Consider the following 20,357-nt stretch of genomic DNA (forward strand, 5'->3'; position numbering starts at 1 on the left):
CTGTTAATATTGGACCCAATTGAACAACAATTGCCTAAGTAGATACAATAACGCGGTTATCACACTGATGCTATGCGGATCTGTGAGCAGAAATGAGAGCCTCATCATCATCATTTTAGACATGTCATTTTCTATGACGGCTGATCGGTGAAAGTATCGATAGAAAACGAAGCGCCGGAAGCTCCGACCCGGTCCCGGCCCGGGCTAGCGTGAGTCGTCCCTTATTGTATTCTAATATTTCTAATTTTTTTATTGTGCTTTTTATCTCAATTAAAGTGATTTAATTTATTTTATTAGCATAGAAACACAATAAACGTATGATACTGGAACCAGAGTCCGCAGAGTTGGTAATCTAAGTTCGCGGGCAAAGTACAGAACGGTAGGTACATATTTGTTTACCAGCCTGCAGCCATTCACCCAGAGCATGCGTGTGGTGTCAGCAGTACAGTTCACAAACACTTCGTTACAGTATAGTGAAAGAAGCCTAACCAACATAACCATGTTTGTTTCTGCCATACAGGCCTATATTACGTATGTTTCTGTCATCAGTGTCATCACTCATCACAAATGCCACAAGTGCATGAACTATAGGGGGCAGCATAGGAGCCGTCAGATTTTTGGCGCGAGGCGTAAATGTGTCGTTTCTGCTTCCGATGTAGCCCACAAGATGGCAGAACCTACTGCACAAGGAAACGTATCGACGAGAACGGTAGATGGTAGCACTTGCTTTGGCAATGAACAAGTGCACACATGTTTCCGATTCAGGCCACAAGATGGCAGACCATCCAACGCGCACGGTCCCTATACATCAGAGTCATAGCATGAACCTGCCGTCAAACAGCCGCTGTCAAACTTAGGTTTTGTAGGAACGGTTTCCTTTCTGTACGGTAGTGGGTATATACTCATGTAGTTGTAGTACTATATATTATCTATTTAATCTGTGGGAGCGTTCCGTATACTATCCAGCAGATAATAGAGTTAGACCAAGAAATGTCTGCAGCGATATTGATAGCCCACGCAGTGCAAATGTCATTTTAAACGTCAAACTTCTATGAAATTATGACGTATAAATAACACTTGCACTGCGTGGGCTATCAAAATCGCAGCCGATTTTTCTTGGTCTAACTCTAATATCCATAGTATGCAGCAGAGAGGCAGATATCTTGGGTTTTCGTTATTCGCGGTAGGCCCTTTGAGCTCGGCCCAAGTTACATTAGTTAATATACAATTAAGAATAATTTGAGAATGCCTAGATAAGCTGCGGTCGCGCGCCGCAGCGCACGCGCCGCGCACGTGGCAGTGACAGAAAAAAAACAGTTGTAAATAAAAAGAACCGTTTATGCACCTGTGACCAAACGTCAAAGTCGCCTCGCTCATGAAGGTCGCCCATCTTACTGTCACGTCCTAATTCTAAATTTTTCCAGTGTATTTCTCGTTTTGTTAATTTTAACCGCATCACTTTGTTACTCGACAAATAAATAGAAGAAAGAAAAGTTTTTCGTTGCTGACTTTTCTTGGTCTAACTCTATTAGTTTTCATACATAATACCTAACTGTTGGAGCACAATTACCCTATAGGGGAGCAAAGTAAGCACATTTTACAGTATTTACCAAGTATTTACCTACTAACTAACATTATAAAGTTGACGTTCGATAACTTAACTGCCCTTGTCAATAGCGTGGCTCACTCCGTGATTTCGTCGCTTTGCAACAGGTAGCTTAAAGTACATCCGTTCCACACCAATTTTGGTGGTTAGCCATAAGCCGCGCGTGGCGCTGTTCGCCTCGTAGCGGCCATATCTGTCCTGATCGAAACAGAGGCGTTTTGTTAGAGAGTCAGTCTTCTGTACCTATTACTATTATTTATTCTGTGGTCTAACTCTATTAGTGTTCATACATAATAACTGTTGGAGCACAATTACCCAGAGGGGAGCAAAGTAAGCACATTTTACAGTATTAACAACTAACATAATAAAGTTGACGTGATAACTTGCCCCTGTCTCTTTTTTACGACACTGCATGAGTGTCGCGATCACGACTGCATTTTATGGCCTATAACAAGATTAGCGCGAGCATTAGGTTATAACTATACAGTGTTATATAATACCATCGCCCATACTGTTAACTGTCCATCGGACATGGAACTTATGCCTTTTGTAATAAGGTCCACTGATGGACAGATAAGAACGCTGCTGCTGCTGTTTGTACTGTAACAAATAACCATTGCGTTATCTTATATATGTCGCAGTCGGATCGTATAATCCGCCGTATTACATTACGGCTAGCCGTTTTCAAAAACAGGGGCGTTTTGAAATGCGGCGGTTTAACGATTAGCCGGATTGAATGCGGCTGAATGAGAATCCGCCGGATACCTAGTATTCGGCGTCATACGTTCTTCAACACGGCTAGCCGTAATGTAATACAGCGAGTCATTAGCCGCCGCTTTGAAAGTTTTTAGTTCCCATTTTTAACACTCGTGGCGCTGCCTGACAAACGCTGGGGTGTCCATCAAATCTAGAGTTCGTCGGACTGTTTCTTTTCAAAAAACATTTCCTTCGCAGCTTAACTAGACGGAGCCCCGCCTCGCGGGGCTCCTATTTCTGAGCGATTTGCCCTTCGGGCATCTGAAGCTACGCCCTTCGGGCATCTGAAGCTACCTAACGAACCTAACCTACCTACCTATTGATTTAGTGAGACGTCCGTGAAAACATTACACTTTGGGGAAAAAAGCGTAGGTAGGTAAGTAGGTTAGGTTCGTTAGGTAACTTCAGATGCCCGAAGGGCAAACCGCCCAGAAATAGGAGCCCCGCTTGCGGGGCTCCGTCTATTTAAGTTGTAAAGGAAATGTTTTGGAAAAGAAACACATGTAGTGCGGTGGGACCATGGTAAAAATAAATTAAATTGCAAACATTGTCAAACTCCGGTTACGTAGGCGACCGAAAGAACTGGTCACTCTACAATCTAAAATAGTAGTACGATGCGGCTAAACGTAGGCCGCCTTATTGAAGAACGTATCGCAATGACAATTCGGCTAATCGTCGAACCGCCGCATTTCAAAACGCCCCTGTTTTTGAAAACGGCTAGCCGTAATGTAATACGGCGGATTATACGATCTGACTACGATATATACATAATATACAGCTAATAAAGATGTAGGTACCTACGGTTTTACCCTCCCTTTTTTAGCCGATATTTTCATAAGTGCCGTAACTAGTTAAAAAGTAACTATAACTAACTTAATTTGAGCACGCTAGACCGGGCCGTGCCCGGGCCGAGGCGTCCGACATGTCATTTTCTATGACGGCTGATGTCATTTCCATAGAATACGACGCGCCGGAAGCTCCGGCCAGGCCTCGGCCCGGTCTAGCGTGAGTCAACCTTTAGTCCTCGCTTTCGGTGATCGTCCGAAGTTTCAATTCAATTCAATTAATTGCTCGATTCAATAAAATGTCTCTCTAGACTCGATTACAGAGCTGTCTGTGTTGTATTGTCTGTCTGTAGTGAAGAGCTGCCCTGAGGGCCGAACCACATTCGACGTGTTGCCTCCCTGTCACATTTACGTACGAATTTACAAGTGCTACAGAGAGGCAACACGTCGAACATGGTTCGCGGTCCTGAGTGAGGATAGGTTAAGTGATTCTACTACGCATCCTCGCACGTCTCTGGTGGAAACGCAGCCTAAACGGCGCATTCAGTGTAGCGTCTCGATGATGTCAGGTAATTCGGCGAATTGACTAAATGAACAATAAAATATAATACTTACAAACTAAACAACCACTTACCAAAACCATTAAATAATTTAGTGCAAGTCAGTTGCGCTGAATATTAGTAGTTATAACCACTTTCCACTGCAAATGGCAAATTGTCAGTCATTATACAATACGTACCGAAATAAGATTGTATTAGTTGAATGAACAGACCGTGTGGGTGTCTGCTTCCGCTAATGATGCATTCATAGGATGCTTTGTCTTCATCTCTGATTCTGTAATATTAGAGTGCTTATTCTATGGCCCTTCTCGTCATCATAATCTTCCTCGCGTTATCCCGGCGTTTTTTGCCACGACTCTCTCTACGCGTCCTCTACGGCCACCTACGGCCCTTCCCAAGGGGGTGTATTTTAAAATGTCCTCCTCCGTAAATAATTAAAGGGTCGGTCCAACACTAACTGCACAAACTTTAGTGTCCAACTTGCACTGTCCTATGCGGAATAAAATTACCTATTTGCAAAATGGAAACTTCCTTTATATCTTGATCAAAAACCAAGAAAATTTCCAGTTTTGTGGAAACCCATTTTATAATTTGCACTTGCACTAACTCGCAAGCGATAAGGAAACCCCGATGAATTGATGATTCTTATATTTCTTATATATATATGAACCCGGGTTGTTACCATTTATTGTATTGTCCACGGAAGGGATCTCTTGTAAAAATGTGTTTGATCCCACTACGTTTACAGCGATAAAGTATGGTTTTTCAGGTTTTTGTGTTTACAAAGTTAGTGGACAGCTTAGACGAATTATATTGTATATTTACCAGTTACACCAACGACACCCGTCATTAGTACATATTAACGACTCTCTATTGTACGCTAATTCTCGTTAATTCACTGGCCCATTGTGAGTTACACGTGTCTCCTGTCATCTGAACCTGTTTTGGAACCCTTTCGACAACATGATTAGAACATTATATACCTATACCGTAGCGACAATAACACTTTCGAGTTTTGATTGACGATAATAAAACTTATATCTTTGTGATAAGGTTTAGAATTAGATTGACAATTCCATTCAAATAGCCATTTCAATAAACTCAAATGTATATCCTTTATAAATACACGTGCTTTTACACGTTACAGTTTTAATAGGTAAAGGTAAGTTATAACTCGTAACGGTGATGGTAATAAATTGAATTGAATTGTTATTGTGAGAGGTTTTACGTTTTTGCTTAATACATTTCCAGCCACTCGTATTCATGAAAACCTTAATATACTTAAGTAAGATTAGTTCATACAAATGCCACCTCCGCCCACAATACAAGAACAATTGGGAGTCCAGTAAATCAATGCTTTGATAAAATTGAATTGAATTTGTTTTGTTTTAAATTTTAACGATCCAAAACAAAAGCAACTCTATTCCAAATTAGTAATGATTTAAATTTCATTGGATGTAATTAGTATTTATTAGTAAATGTGGGGTGCTACGCGGGAGTAATATTACTAGTAGTTCGCCCCGAACTGAGAACTCGCGGCTTGCCAAAAATTATATAGAGCGATTGACTTTGTTGCACCTACTTACTCATATAGTTCGACATAAAATAGTAGAAAATAATTTTCAAGAAAAAAGAAACTGACTTCTATGGGGGCCGGTGAAAGATTATTGTACATAGATGGTGCACTATGTAGAAAAGGAGGTAAAACCACCCACTTTTCTAGTAGGTAGCATTTCGTTTCTGTAAGGGTCGCAGTTTTAGCCTCACGAACCCACTTCTCTGACAGCAGTTCGGTTCTGTGAGGATTGCAGTTCAAACCTAACCAAAACCACTTTTCTAGTAGCATTTCGTTTCTGTAAGGCTCGCAGTTCTAACCTAACCTAACCCACTAAACTAGTGGCTCTGTGAGCTGTAGACCTCGCGAGCAGAGCTTTAAATTACATGGTGCTAAGAGCTTTAAATATAGTAAATTAAAAAAAAAAACAATACGAAATTAAAGTGTAAAAAAGTAAAAAAAAGTTATATCCCAGCATACAAATACTGGGGATCGAACCCAGACTCTCTGTGCAAACAAAAAAAGCGAACGTTTACAAACTAAGCCAAATTGCTCTTAGATAAGCTGACGAAATTTAGCTACTCATTCTCAAGTTAAAATTAGTTAAAATTAAATATCTCAATACCTCCGAAACCATGCAGCGAAATAAATTGTCTGAATTTTTGGCCATTTAATCTATAAACATATTTCAAAACGAAAAAACTCTTATGATATCGATGCGACTATTTGTTTAGGCGCGAGGTATCACGACTCCGACATTTTTAAAAAAATTCCAAAAACTGGATTGACATAAAAAAAAATTTTTATCATAGAATCTGGTCACAAAATTTCACGAGATTCGGTTGAGAATTGTGACCTGTAGAGCAGAACATCCGGACGGACATACGAAAGCAAAATGCCCGAGTCAAAACGTAGACCTTCGCTACGCTTCGGTCAATAAATAAAAAAATAAAAATTAACGGCGCGTGCGGTGCGGTGTACGGGGGTCTAAGCGGAAGGGGCTAGTAAGTTTGGCATCATTATACATTATACCTACATTTTAAGGTAGGTAATCATAATAATGGTTTATTTAGCTTAGGTATCAGTGGTTTTCCGGGTCAAGGTCCGAGTTCGGGTCCGAGTCCGGGTCCGGGTCCAGGTCCGGGTTCAGGTCCAGATAAGAGCCCGGATCCGGGTCAGGTATGGCTCCAAGGCCAGCTCCGTCAAAATCGAAATTCGGAATCGCCAAACGTGTAGTCATTGAAAAGTGCTGTCTTGATCATCATCAGCAGTTCCACTTCATCAAATGCGACAGTTTTTAATGTAAATTCTTCATTTTCTGATGAAAATACACAAATCTCTATACGCATGCCTTTAAGATTTGAGGAGTTCCCTCGATTCCTCATGGATACCATCATCAGACCTCGAGCTTGACAAAAATGTGGCTTAAAAACTTTACTTGCTTAACAAACATAACGAAGAGGACAAATCGTCTAACGTGAACTATGCGTCGTTGAGGAGTTCCGTTCTGATCATCATCAGCAAATTCCACTTCATCCAATGCGACAGTTTTTCATGAAAATGCTTGATTTTCTGATGAAAATACAAAACTCTCTATACGCATGCCTTTAAGATTTGAGGAGTTCCCTGCTCGATTCCTCGTGGATCCCATCATCAGAACTCGAGCTTGAAAAAAATGTGGCTTAAAAACTTAACTTGCTTAACAAACATAACGAAGAGGACAAATCGCCAAACGTGAAGAATGCTTCGTTAAAGAGTTCCGTTCTGATCATCATCACCAGTTCCAGTACTTCATCAAATGTCACTTTTTTGAATATGCTTGATTTGTTGATAAAACACATAAATCACTATATGTATGCCTTTAAGATTTGAGGAGTTCCCTCTATTCCTCATGGATCCCATCATCAGAAATGGGTTTTGACAAAAAACGGGACCAATCTGTATGCATATACATACAATCAAAAAAATAATTTTCAAAATCGGTCCAGTAATGACGGAGATATGGATATGGAGTAACAAACATAAAAAAAATCACAATCGAATCTCCTCCTTATGAGATTTGAAAGTCGGTTAATAAATGAGGGCGCCACTTTCTACGTAGCTGTCACATTTTTGACGTAAAATGCTTACACATGGCAACAATTTATAGTCTGTCAAGCCATTTCCGTCAGTAGAAAAAAGCGGCTAAAAAATGTAGGCGCGAAGGGTTATCGTCCCATAGAAAATTTAAATATCGCGCCTTTTTCTACTGACAAACTTGTTTGGCCGACTATAGTATGGAAATTTTAGAGTTCCATTTTATTTAATTTCTACTATTTTATGTCCCACTATAGAATAATAAAAATCGCGTGGGTATATTACAAGGTCTGTGGAGCCCTTAACTGATACTGTGACTGTGGTAAGCCGAAATATTTCCTGTCAAATGTCAAATACCTATATTCTGTTTATTTTTATCTTGCTAATTATGTATTTCAAAATGGTAAATTTAAAAACGATATTATAAAAGTGCAAGCCGAACACTTTCATTTGATACCAAACTCGACCATACTTTCTTGCAAAAAGATGACCAGAATAGCAAGACCCCTCACAAATAGCTTTTTAGCCTTCTAAGCTCTTCTAGCTCAATAACCCCTTGATCGAGCCTGCTCATAATTTAATGACTAAAATATAATACCCTCAACTACACGTTTACCCAATTTAATTTAAATTAGAACAAATTTACTTAAGTTCTTGAGTATCAAACTATCCTCTGATAGTTCAACTTAAAAACATCGAAATGCCGGGACGTGCCCCTAGCCAGCCGCATGTCCCAAGTCGACAGTAAGAACTTCGTTCGCTTCGCTCGCTCGTTCGATTAGCTCGAGTTTTTGTTTAGTTAGGTATTATGTAGTTCTAAGTAGCCTATATCGACCATATAGTTACACCTTGAGCTTTAAGCGTTGGTAAGTACCTATTGTTGGGCACAAACATGACCTGCGGGCTCAGCACGGTTCCATTTTTATCGACTATCACTATGCGCGTCCCTTTCGCACTTACATACTTGTTAGAACGTGACAGGCATGGTGACAAGGGATAAAAACGCGACCGTGCTAAGCCGCCTGAACATATGCACTTATATTTTACGACCATATATACCACTTATATATATTCTAACGCTATAGATCAGGTATGTTAATTAATTAAATTGTTGACCTAGAGTCTTTTCTGTATCACGGTTAATATGCTTTAGATGTATTGTATTACGTAGTACACCTATAAAATCTGTCGAAGGGGTTACATATCAGAATACCGAAAGTTGATTTACCTAATGTCGAATCACCTATGCTCGATTCACCTATTTTTTTAAACACCTAATGGTTTATTAACCTAAGCTCATAACACCTAATGAACGAATTACCTAATGCACGTTTCACCTATATTTTTTTTACCTAAGCTCAGAATGCCTATGGTCGATCTACCTAAACTTGATACACCTAATGCTTGAAATACCTAAAACCGATTTACCTAATACATGAAACACCTAAAGCTGACATACCTAATGGACGATCCACCTAAAGCTGATATACCTAATGAACGATATACCTAAAGTTGATTTACCTAATAGATAAAATACCTAAAACTGTTATACCTAACGAACGAAATACCTGAAGTCGATATACCTAAAGGACGGAATACCTAAAGTCGATATACCTAATTCACGTAATACCGAAAGTCGATATACCTAATGTACGATATCCCTAAAGTAGATTTACCTATTGAACGAAATACCTAAAGTTAATATACCTAATGCACGTAACACGTAAAGTTGATATACCTATTAGGTACTGTTAACTGTAAAAATATGGGTGCACAAATCATCTCAAAAATATATCCCATAGCTCTTATGTCAGCGAAGTAAGAACTACTTATGGGACATATTTTTGAATAAGTTGGCTACACCCATTGACGTATAATATCTAAGGACGGGCTTTACGGGCACTAAAAATGGTACTAGTTCAGCGGTGTTACTCACGAATTCCAGCCAATCGTGCAGTCTAACGCAATTAGTTGCGACCAATAGCGCGCGTAATGCGAACTCATCAACCAATCGCGTTGTAGCGGTTTCACACCGCTATACTGGACTGGACCCTGTCATGCCTCATTATTATTGCCCGTAAAGCCAGTCCCTAGATATCTATGTCAATGGCTACACCGATATTTTTACTGTTGACAGTATGTAATGAACGAAATAACTAAATTCGTTATAAAAAATCATTTAAGAACTGCAGATAATGTAAGTACCTAAATATAGCATTAATAATAAAAATAAAAATAATATTATATTTAATTAATAGATACCTATAATAAAATTATTAAATTAAAAATGATAAAATTCATACATTTATTGATTAAATTCAGATTAAAATTAAAAACTCTAAAACAAAAAGCAAAAAATAGTTTAAATCATATAATGTTTATGCGCAGTCAAAAATAAATTAGAATGTGAAACTTAAAACAGGCAGTAAGAAAAAACGCCCCTTCTTTGACAGGCGTTTCGACAGCTATTCCGTTCCATTCAGACAACTTATTAAGAACGGTTTTTCAATATTCAATATTAAAAAAATAAACGTGTTATAATGATGAAGAGGTAAGTAATAAAATATGAAATATGTATATTTACTTACATTAACAGTAGGTTTTTATGTTGATTACGACGTTTAAAGGAAACTAATATTAACACTCATCAATAAGTAGTCATGAATTGGACAAGTATAAATTAAAAAAAAATGGAAAAGTGAAAAGCACTAGTTCGCGAAAACCAACTTTCCGCACGCTAAACAGCTACGTAAAGTAGCACTTTTTGAGCTGTATATAACTGTATTAAAAATATTTATTTTAATTACATGTAAACTTATTTTTTTATCGGGTTCTAAAAAAACTATGGCCTACTACCCTGGAATTACCCTAACTACAACATTTATGGCCACAAGTTCAAACCCTTAATAAAGCAATAAACTATTAATACCAAATTTCTTTTTGCTGATGTTGTCTGAATTTTTTCATCACTTTATGAAAACATTTTCCTTAAAACTCCGGCATTCAATAATAGTCACACCTGATTGAAGATATTCGAGTTTATTATGGCCCAAATTTTGAATGTAGGTACCTAAATTTATGGTACCTACAATAATGTAGGTACCATACCTGTTTGAAGGTAGTTAGGCATAATCTTAGATAAAATTAGCTATAGGTATTTCGTTCGTTAAAACATATACCAGCCTTAGGTATTTCGTGCATTAGGTATATCGACTTTAGGTGTTACGTGCGTTAGGTATATTAGCTAGGTATTTCGTTCAATAGGTAAATTAACTTTAGGCATATCGTCCATTAGGTATATCGACTTTCGGTATAACATGCATTAGGTATATCGATTTTAGGTATTCCGTCCTTTAGGTATATCGACTTTAGGTATTTCGTTCGTTAGGTATAACAGTTTTAGGTATTTTATCCATTAGGTAAATCAACTTTAGGTATATCGTTCATTAGGTATATCAGCTTTAGGTGGATCATCCATTAGGTATGTCAGCTTTAGGTGTTTCATGCATTAGGTATAATAGCTTTATGTAAAGCGTGCGTTAGGTAAAATGTGCATTAGGTAAAACGTTCATTAGGTGTTTCATCCATTAGGTTAATTGAGTTTAGGTATTATAAACTTAGGTCATTCAGTGTTTAGTTAAAATGATCGTTAGGTAATTAAAAAATAGGTGAATCGAGCATAGGTGATTCGACATTAGGTAAATGAATTTTCGGTATTCTGATATGTAACCGTCGAAGGACCATATTTATTCTAAAACACTGTCTATGCAAGTAGACCAGTATTAAGAGCCCAAATAACGAGTTGTATCGTTATTTTGTTTTCACTGAAATTGTTGACCTTGCTACGGATACTTGTTTACTACTATGGAGACTATGGAGTACGCAAAATGAGCAAAATCTAACTTTTTGCACGCTAGATAGAGGTCCCTTTCTACAGTCAGGTAACATACGTAAAGGAGGACTCCTTCTTTCCTTTCCTCTTTCTTTTTCCATTGTATAGTTGTCTTACAATTTAATACGACACATTTACTTGAAATTAATATTGTAAAAGTACTCGTAGTTATTACATCAAGTCAAACATTAATAATGATAATGCCTGAACCGCTCTATCGGCAAACAATTACGCTAAGTAGAGCTGTTGATAATGACGTAAACAAGGAGGAAAGAATATTATTTTCGAGTCGAGTCGTTCATTTTCATATAAACCAGCGGTCGGCAACCAGCGGCCCGCGGGCCGCATGCGGCCCGCGAACCTCTCACTTGCGCCCCGCGAGCCTCCCTGGCTATTTTGTATGTAATACAGATGTAATATTGACAAATGACAATGTCTGATAAGTCATTAATATTAACAAAGTACGGCCCGCGTCCACTTCGTTAACTGCTATGTGGCCCTTGGCTGCTAAAAGGTTGCCGACCGCTGATATAAACAATCGCAATTTAATCCATTCGTTCGTGATACTAGACCGCAAAATATTGTGTTCTGGTATCTGGATCTTCATACGGTATTGTCACTATTGTTGGACCACTGAAAAATACTACTTATCGCTCTTATCTTGGAGGTCATTATAGAACCGAAACTTGGATATTCTGCCCCGTTCTACAACCGACTTCGCTTGTTTTCAGTACTAAAAATAGACCTAAATTAATATCGTTTGATTAAAACATCTTTCTTAAATGCGGGCCAATCGTGCCAACATCCGTCTGAAAATGGCCGATTGTGACTATCTAGAGATGGGTAGTGAGTAAATACTCACGGGTAAATACCGAGTAAATACTCAGTATTTACTCAATATACCCGTATTTACTCGTTTATACCCAAATTGGTGGGTATAAACTATTTAGAGTGCTGAAAGGGGCATATACATTTGAAATATAGGTGTATTATGGAAGCCGCTACTGGATTAAGTACTCAAAATTGCAAGAAATGTATTTTTTAGAGGGGCACTCCATACATGTAAGTAATTGTCACGAAAAAAAAATTCAGAAGCCACCAACGTGTTGCACATCATTAAATTGGTCTTTAAAAATAACTGGAATGTTTCTAAGAACATTTTTGGATAAAATTAATATTTTTGGAAAAAAACCGTTTCGAAAGGCCAAAATAATGTTTATCTCTCTATAACTTTAGAACCAAAGTTCAGAAAAAATATGAAAACATTTCGGGAGATAAGCCGTAAATAGAGTACAAAAAACAATATTTTGAACATCATCGGCTGAGCCATTTTTGAGTTTTCTTTAAAAAACCCTTAATAAAAGGTCGTAAGCGCCGCGTAAACACGCACTTTTGCGCGACATGCAGTTATCTAGAACATCGATAGAATTGAAGTACCATATTTTTAAAGTAAATACCTTCTTATTTTAAACAAAATTGTTAACTATGCATTATCACAATTTGCCTCTCACTAATAATTACCATTTTTTCCTAAATTAAGCGTCCTATATGCTTTTTATTTTATAGATATTATTAATACACGTTAGCACTCTTCAATAAAAGACAATTTTGTTCTTAAATCTCACTTTTTGAATATTTTATAAGCAATCGTTTTTACCCACCTAAATGAGTAAATACGGGTATTTATCGGGTGCTTTGAGTAAATACCGAGTAAATACTCAGTATTTACTCACCCCTACCCATCTCTATGACTATCAGACTCTCACGCTTCATTAAGTAGGTACGTTATTTAATTACGCAAGTGCACTCTATTAAATATGCATGATACATGTTACAGTATATTCGCATTCCCAGTCATTGCCAAAAAGGGCTCGATTGGGTTCGTAAGTCAGGACACATAAAAAAAAGAGACTGTCAATCTCAACAGCTTCATCCCCGTTTTGTGTACAGATGGTGCCACCGTGATGTACTTATACGTAACCATAATATGCTTCGCCTTTTATTCGAATTGTGAACTGCTAAGGTTGGTATTCCACCTGTCCAATTTCTTGGTCCAATGTGCACAATATGACACAATAAAGTATAAAAGCGCCCAATGATAACCCAATAAGCGGCATCCGAACCTCTGTCGCCACTTTCCTTCTGGTAAGAAAGGCTGTGGTGGTGGCATAGTCAAGCGAGTCGAGCTGGTCAATGTAACTATTACTTCCATTATATTTCTTTCTCACCCTAACAAATAACTATACCTCCTGCTCTTGCAAGGGTGCAAGCAGGAAGGAGAGTATGACGTTATAGTCACTCGTCTCCAGACTATTATTTCCAAACTTTGTCAAAATGGGCTCGATCATTCCTAATTCATACGTAACATTTGAAACGTTTTATTCACTAACCGAGCGATGCCTCACAGAAAACCAGCATAAGTCTGGACTTTCATTATACGTAACTATTGCTAATCTCAAGGTCAAAATATAGTGGAGATTCACAATGTTTTTAAGATTCTGAACAAGCATATCGCATGTTGTTTGTTGACTGACGCCGCCGAGCCAAGGCGTGAATGAAAGTGAGTGGATGTGCTAATTTTACTACGGTACGGCAGTGAGGCTCCCTTGACATTGCACGTATTCACTATACCAGTGTTTTTCAAACTTTTTCATGACGCGACCCCCTTAGTACGAACAAAATATTTCGCTTATGTAATTGTTTCGAGGCTAACAGAGGCTTCGCGACCCCCCAGGGGGTCGAGACCAGATCACTTGCACTATTACTATGAATTCAAGATTTAGAATTACTTACATAGAGTCAGATGTAGGAAGGACAGCAGAGAGTACTCTCTCCAGGCGGGTGTAATGGAGACCGAAATCCAATGAGTTGGTTAGTTGTTATTGCAACTGATACTCGGAACTTCGTAAGCGCGATGTAGGCAATGTATGCTTTATTAGAAGGTTGCACACATTGTATTGAAATAGCTGTACTAACGCCATCTGTTAGATCTTGTGGCACGACGTGAACGTGGTCAAAAATCGTCAAAAATCGATGACGTAATTTATGGACAGCCCCTTAATAATAATACTACCTACTTTGCCATTATAATATGTATAGCACTTACGTCGCTACCTAGCGACTCCACATGCAAATAACTATATACATAATTATTATGAGTGGCCAGCTTGTAGTGAGTTTGTGAGTTATCATCAAGGTAGGGTTATCTGAGAAGCCCCCAGTTAATATGAACAGTCAAGTGGCGACTGATAAGATCTGACGCACTCGACCCACTCGCTCTCCTTGTGATAACAAATTAATTTTGCTATTTAGTTCTGTGTAGTTACTAATCTAAGTATACTTTAAAATGCTCAGGGTATAAAACGGGTTTAAATGTAACGGAATATCGAAAGTTTATATAATGGGGTTGGCCGGTGGAAGTTTTTAGCAGATGGCGCCATCATAGCTTGCCCCGTCAATCCCTAGAATTGTGTCAAAGTTTTGTTTTTTTTAATACCCTGGATGCCAGCTCTTTAAGCCAAATCTCATAGAAAAAGGGGCAAGCTATGATGGCGCCATCTAGGCAAACCTTTGACAGTTGCCAACCCCATTAATAAAAAGTTTTTTTTTTCAACTACCTAGTCATTAAGTTTCAAAATCGGATGGCATCCAGTGTCAAATCAATGATGTGACAGCGAAATCTAGGATATTTCTACGTACACCGACACCGTTCCGTTAAACGTATTATCAACATTTGATTCGTGACTCGAAATTTTTTTTTACTAAATATCATTCTTACTACCAAAATATATTTTTTGTATGTTTTATATTTTTTACAATACATATTTTAATTTATCATTGTCTTAGTGTAATATGTAGTTGAATAAAATACGAATATATTTACTGGCCAGGTCAAATTTTTTTGCGTAAAACGTAACTATTGTAGTTACGGATCTTACGGATACATAAAAAAAAATGGATATGTCATTATGTCAGTGACGTCAGTGTAGATGACAGCTAGACCAAATTCGCGATTTTATAGCCCGGATTGTAGTCGTCAACACGGTTTTAATTAAAATTTATTGAATTAATTGTGAGTTAAATAAAAATAAGTGATAAAGTAATCAGTCACGCACTATGGATTCAGACGATAACCGCGCAGAAGGCTGGAAATATCTTAATAAGCAGTTCTTCGGAGACGGTTCGTACAGCTTTGGTATTTCTCGCAAAATTGGAAAGAGATAATATATCACATTATCGTGGCTAGTCGAAACATTTATGAGTTGATAACCTTTACGGCCCCAGTGGATATATTTAGAACTGTTATTTGGTTCTAAATGGCTTAATTAACATGTAAATTAGCATCCAATTGACGGAATTGTTTAGTATATAGATATTGATGAAGGTAATAGGCTGCCTTCTTGCACTGAGGTGCTGTCTTGGCATATAAATTTATTATACTTATTATCGCATATCAATAAAGAACATTAAATTTTAATAACAAAATTAGCCTTATTCTTGTTAGAAACATTTCTAATTAGATAGTAGTAGTTGTAATCTCTTTATCATATACAACACAGGTTGTCAATGGTGGATCCACGATTTTAGTTTGGGGGGCTTGAACCCTATGAGGGTGGGTTTATATAGGCACATATTTTTTCATGAAGGGACTTAGATGCTTTTGGGCTGAGACCCTTAGCCATCCCTTAGCCATCCACCTAAATCTGCCCCTGTCCACTATGTTTTTTTTTTAATTCAAATATACTTTATTCATGTAGGTTTAGCAACAAGCACTTATGAATGGTTAGTTGTTATTACATTTATTGATGTTAATATTATTCCGTACTAATATTGGATTATTATACAGATTAAATTTAATACTAAGAATTTCACAAATGGATCGTTAAACATAAAAATTGTTTAAAAAATACTAGTCTAGAATGTTTCTAGTATAAATACTAAATTTGTTTACTTCCTAATCATTGCAAGTTATATGATTTCTCTCTACTAAATGTATTAATCTGATAGTATTATTAGAATATAAAGTACCTACAGCAACCAGCAAAGTTTTATGGTCCCAACTGCTTCATGCTTCCAAATATTCTAGTTTTCCTGCTTAACACATTCGACACCGCGTACCCGACTCTCGGGCACTCGTAAACTTTACTCAGATGCCGGCATACCCGCTAGTCGGGCAAGAGCTATAAACCTACACGCGACGCCGAAGTGCCCGACAGGCGGGCAAGCATTGCATCTTCACTACCTCAGGGCTGCCACTGCCACTAACAGAAAAAATTGTAAGTCTTCTGATTATTATGTGGTCGAAAAGTTGGTACAGTTGATTATTATATTTTATTACTTCACTTTGTATTTTTATTTACTTTACCTAATGCGATTACAAAATAAAAATTCTTATTAGTTGGTTACGTGAAATTGCATACACGGGTATGTATCAATAGGAGTTAGAATTAGGAGAAGAACAAAACGGGGAGCCTAAACAGATGAGACAGCAGATTTAATTTTATCCACGTACTTATACGAAAGTTACTTGGCACAGCCCTGAGCGTCCGCGGCTTGCCCGACTAGCGGGTTCGCGGCGTGCGGCATTGAGTTGCACGTCGTTGCCCGACTAGCGAGTACTGTCGGTTTCTGGGGTATTGTTTGAAATTTCGCCTGGTTGCGAAAGTGTTAACACACATAGGCTAATAATAATAAAAACTTTTTTATAATCCACTGGCTCAATGTTTGTGTTGTTGCACTTTAGTGGTTTCTACAACCAAAATCCAGCATAGCATGGCATAAACTATAAACTACCACTTTATACTTGGTAGAATAGCCAAGTGCTGAAATTTAAAAACAAAAATTCTTCTATTTAATTACACAAACGGGTCTACCGCGATATAATTTCATTGTTTTTACCTTTAATTCCGACGTTTCAGCTGAGTTGCACCAGCTGTGGAAATGTTGAAACCAGCGGATATATCTTCGGACCAGTGTACGGATACTGTGAGTGTTGCGTGTCGTGCCGTGGACAATAAACATTAAACTTTAATGGGTAGCTGCAAGTTCTTTGTCTACCCCAAACATTTTTATAAACTAATTTCGGGTAGTTTAGTGGTGTTTTATTAATATCTCTGTTGACATTTGTTGGGACGTCAGTCTTTCCGTGACCATAGCTGGTGCAACTCAGCTGAAACGTCGGAATTAAAGGTAAAAACAATGAAATTATATCGCGGTAGACCCGTTTGTGTAATTAAATATGTGTACAAAACGCGAGAGTTTAAAGTGTTAAAAATTCTTCTCTTTTGGGGTTCTTATTGACCCACAGAACACCCGACTAGAAACCTAATATTGGCCATTTTGTTCGCGACGCAAATCACCAAACTGTGAGGCGCGGGAGGGGTGCTCCCGGCGTTGCGATTGGTCGTGGCGCGCTGACACGTGTAAGCGTAGGGATGGGACATGTTCATTACTTGCAGTGGTACTGGTACCAATGGTACCGTAATCTGTTGGGGTAAAATAATTGTTATCAATAAAGTCCACAGATTAATTACTTCAGAATATTCATACAATATAATCATTCATTAGATACTTTAAAAATGTATCTAAAAATGTTACTTTGCATATTATTAATGAGCTAAGATTGTAAACATAAGATAAACTGTAACGATTTCGATGAAATTTGCTATATGGGGGTTTACGGAGGCAAAGCGTTTTAACTCTAGGAAAACGCGCATTTTAGATTTTTTATGTTTGCTGTGCAAAGCTCGGTCTCTCAGTCTCAGATATTCAGTTTTTATTAACGCTGTTTTCTACAGTAGTACCGTTGAGGCAAAGGCAAAAGCCGCTATACACCAATGCATGCATGCTAATGAAAAATACTGTATTATTTTCCTAGTCTAATTCATACTAAACAACCATGCATAATCTATTTAAAGCATCTAAGTACCTACGTTTACGAATAAACCGACGCGACAATTTTGTATATGATCCCAGCACATCTGTAAAATTAGTTTGGTTACGGCAATAACATAAACAAATATAAAATAATATAAATGTGTAATAAATTTCACATTTCGTCGGAGTCCATTTCAGTTCATCATCAGGTCCATCTCGTGACCCAAGACCTTACTGCTCACCTAGAGGATTCTAATAAACCCACACAACATGTGTCTATCACAAACCAACACCGATTTCCCTCGCACTTCTTCAAAGTTCATCATCAGGTCCAGCTCGTGGCCCCCCACCTTACTGCTCACCTAGAGGATTCTAATAAACCCACACAACATGTGTCTATCACAAACCAACACCGAGTTCCCTCGCACTTCTTCAAAGTTCATCATCAGGTCCATCTCGTGCGCCCCCACCGTACTGCTCACCTAGAGGATTCTAACAAACCCACACAACATGTGTCTATCACAAACCATCACCGAGTTCCCTTGCACTTCTTCAAAGTTCATCATCAGGTCCATCTCGTGAACTAACTGCTCACCTGGCTTCTTAAAAAAAAAATACATCATTCATTTATTATTAATAAATCAATCATGAATTTCAAAAATACACTTTGGTGGCAAACGCAGCCTATGGAAACTATACTACTAACTAATGGCGCTTGCAACTAGGAGAATGTCACATGGGCGTTGCTCTGAAAACCTGCTAAAATATGATCATTTTCTTATTTTGATGCTACCTCAATAATGGTACTACTAACTAAAAACTAAACTACATACTACATATACCCACTAAGATAAACTACCAACTACCTAATTAAAACTATAGATTTTACAGATCAATTTTATTTATTCTCAATTAAAAATGAAAGAGAATCACAATTATCTTTTACATTTCTTAAAATGGTACAATATGGTTCGAGCGAAAGCACGAATTTACCGCAATTGACAAAACCATCACCGTCACATCACTAGTTGTTGACGTGAAAGGGATAGCACATTGCATTTTCAAGTTGACGGAAAAGGACGGGCTACTTCACTGCCGCTCAGTACAACCATATTGACCAGTATAAAATGAACCCCGCGGACAAGAAATAATTTTCAACAAAATAGTGATTTTGACTTACCTGTGGAATGTTATTCCATCTGTTTTATAACTGGAAGTCTTAGATGACTTGCCACACCATTTCACACTGCAAAATCCCATGATTTGAATAAATTGCGATTTATTTTCGTAAACACGCGCACACTGTTAACAGGTCGTGAATTTGGACGCAACTGATCGGAGTGGCGCGCGTGAAATATTTTATAAGCGCTATTGCTCGCACGAGTGGAGGCCGCGAGTCGTCCTATAAGCTATGTCTATAGGGGTTGGTCTGTGTATTGACCATAAAATTTATTCATAATGTGAGCCACTTATCTGTTTTTATTGAAAACCTTTTATTTTCTCTTTGCAGGTGAAAGGGCGAACTATGTGAACATTCCCCATGTGATTGCCATGGTGGGGCTCCCAGCGCGGGGGAAAACCTACATCTCCAAGAAACTCTCCCGATATCTCAACTGGATAGGAATCAATACAAGGGGTCAGTACTCTATTATTTTATAGAATTGGAAACAGATTAAAATAATGAATCAGTTTTATGTTTAAAAAGATCTTGTTCTCTGTCTAAAGTATGCATAGCAATGCATAGGCTGTAGGTGACAAAGTGAAAATTTGACATGAGTTCCTGTCAAATGCTAAAACAGTCAACTGAATTAGCTAACTTGGGCCACAAACACATTGGGCCATAAATATCAAAAGGTGTCGCCATCTACTTGAGTATCGGCCAAAGGTATGGTTTTATACCTTTATAATTTGATATTTAACACATATCAGTGAAAGAATAAGGATCAAAGTTAAATGGCATTCTAAAATTTTTTATCATGTATCGAAAGATGGCAGTACTTTTACTGTGTCTACAAGATTTACTTTGACAATACACCTCTATACTAAATTCTCTGGTTTCCAGTATTCAACCTGGGCGAATACAGGCGGCACGCCACAACCGCATACACGTCACACGAGTTCTTCAGAGCAGACAATAAAGAAGCCATGGCGATTAGACAACAGTGCGCGCTCGACGCATTAAAAGATGTCTGCGAGTGGCTGGTCAAAGGGGGGGAGGTCGCGGTAAGTTTATAGAGTCTGATAACAAGGC

The 20,357-nt window shown here is 38.0% G+C and overlaps 1 protein-coding gene across 5 annotated transcripts in view; it reads left to right on the plus strand.

Annotated features, from left to right (window-relative positions):
• Positions 1–20,357, plus strand: part of LOC134796289 (6-phosphofructo-2-kinase/fructose-2,6-bisphosphatase) — a 36,682-nt gene that overhangs the window by 4,002 nt on the left and 12,323 nt on the right. For 4 of the 5 annotated variants that reach the window (XM_063768357.1, XM_063768356.1, XM_063768360.1 and 1 more), the window contains exons 2-3: positions 19,617–19,742; positions 20,169–20,329. In XM_063768357.1, coding sequence (XP_063624427.1) covers positions 19,617–19,742; positions 20,169–20,329 — 287 coding nt within the window. Of the gene's footprint in view, positions 1–15,251; positions 15,411–19,616; positions 19,743–20,168; positions 20,330–20,357 lie in introns of those variants that run through there. The other variant, XM_063768361.1, reaches the window with a different exon arrangement.

This window comes from Cydia splendana, chromosome 13, assembly GCF_910591565.1.
Source record: "Cydia splendana chromosome 13, ilCydSple1.2, whole genome shotgun sequence".
Taxonomy (NCBI): Eukaryota; Metazoa; Arthropoda; class Insecta; order Lepidoptera; family Tortricidae; genus Cydia; species Cydia splendana.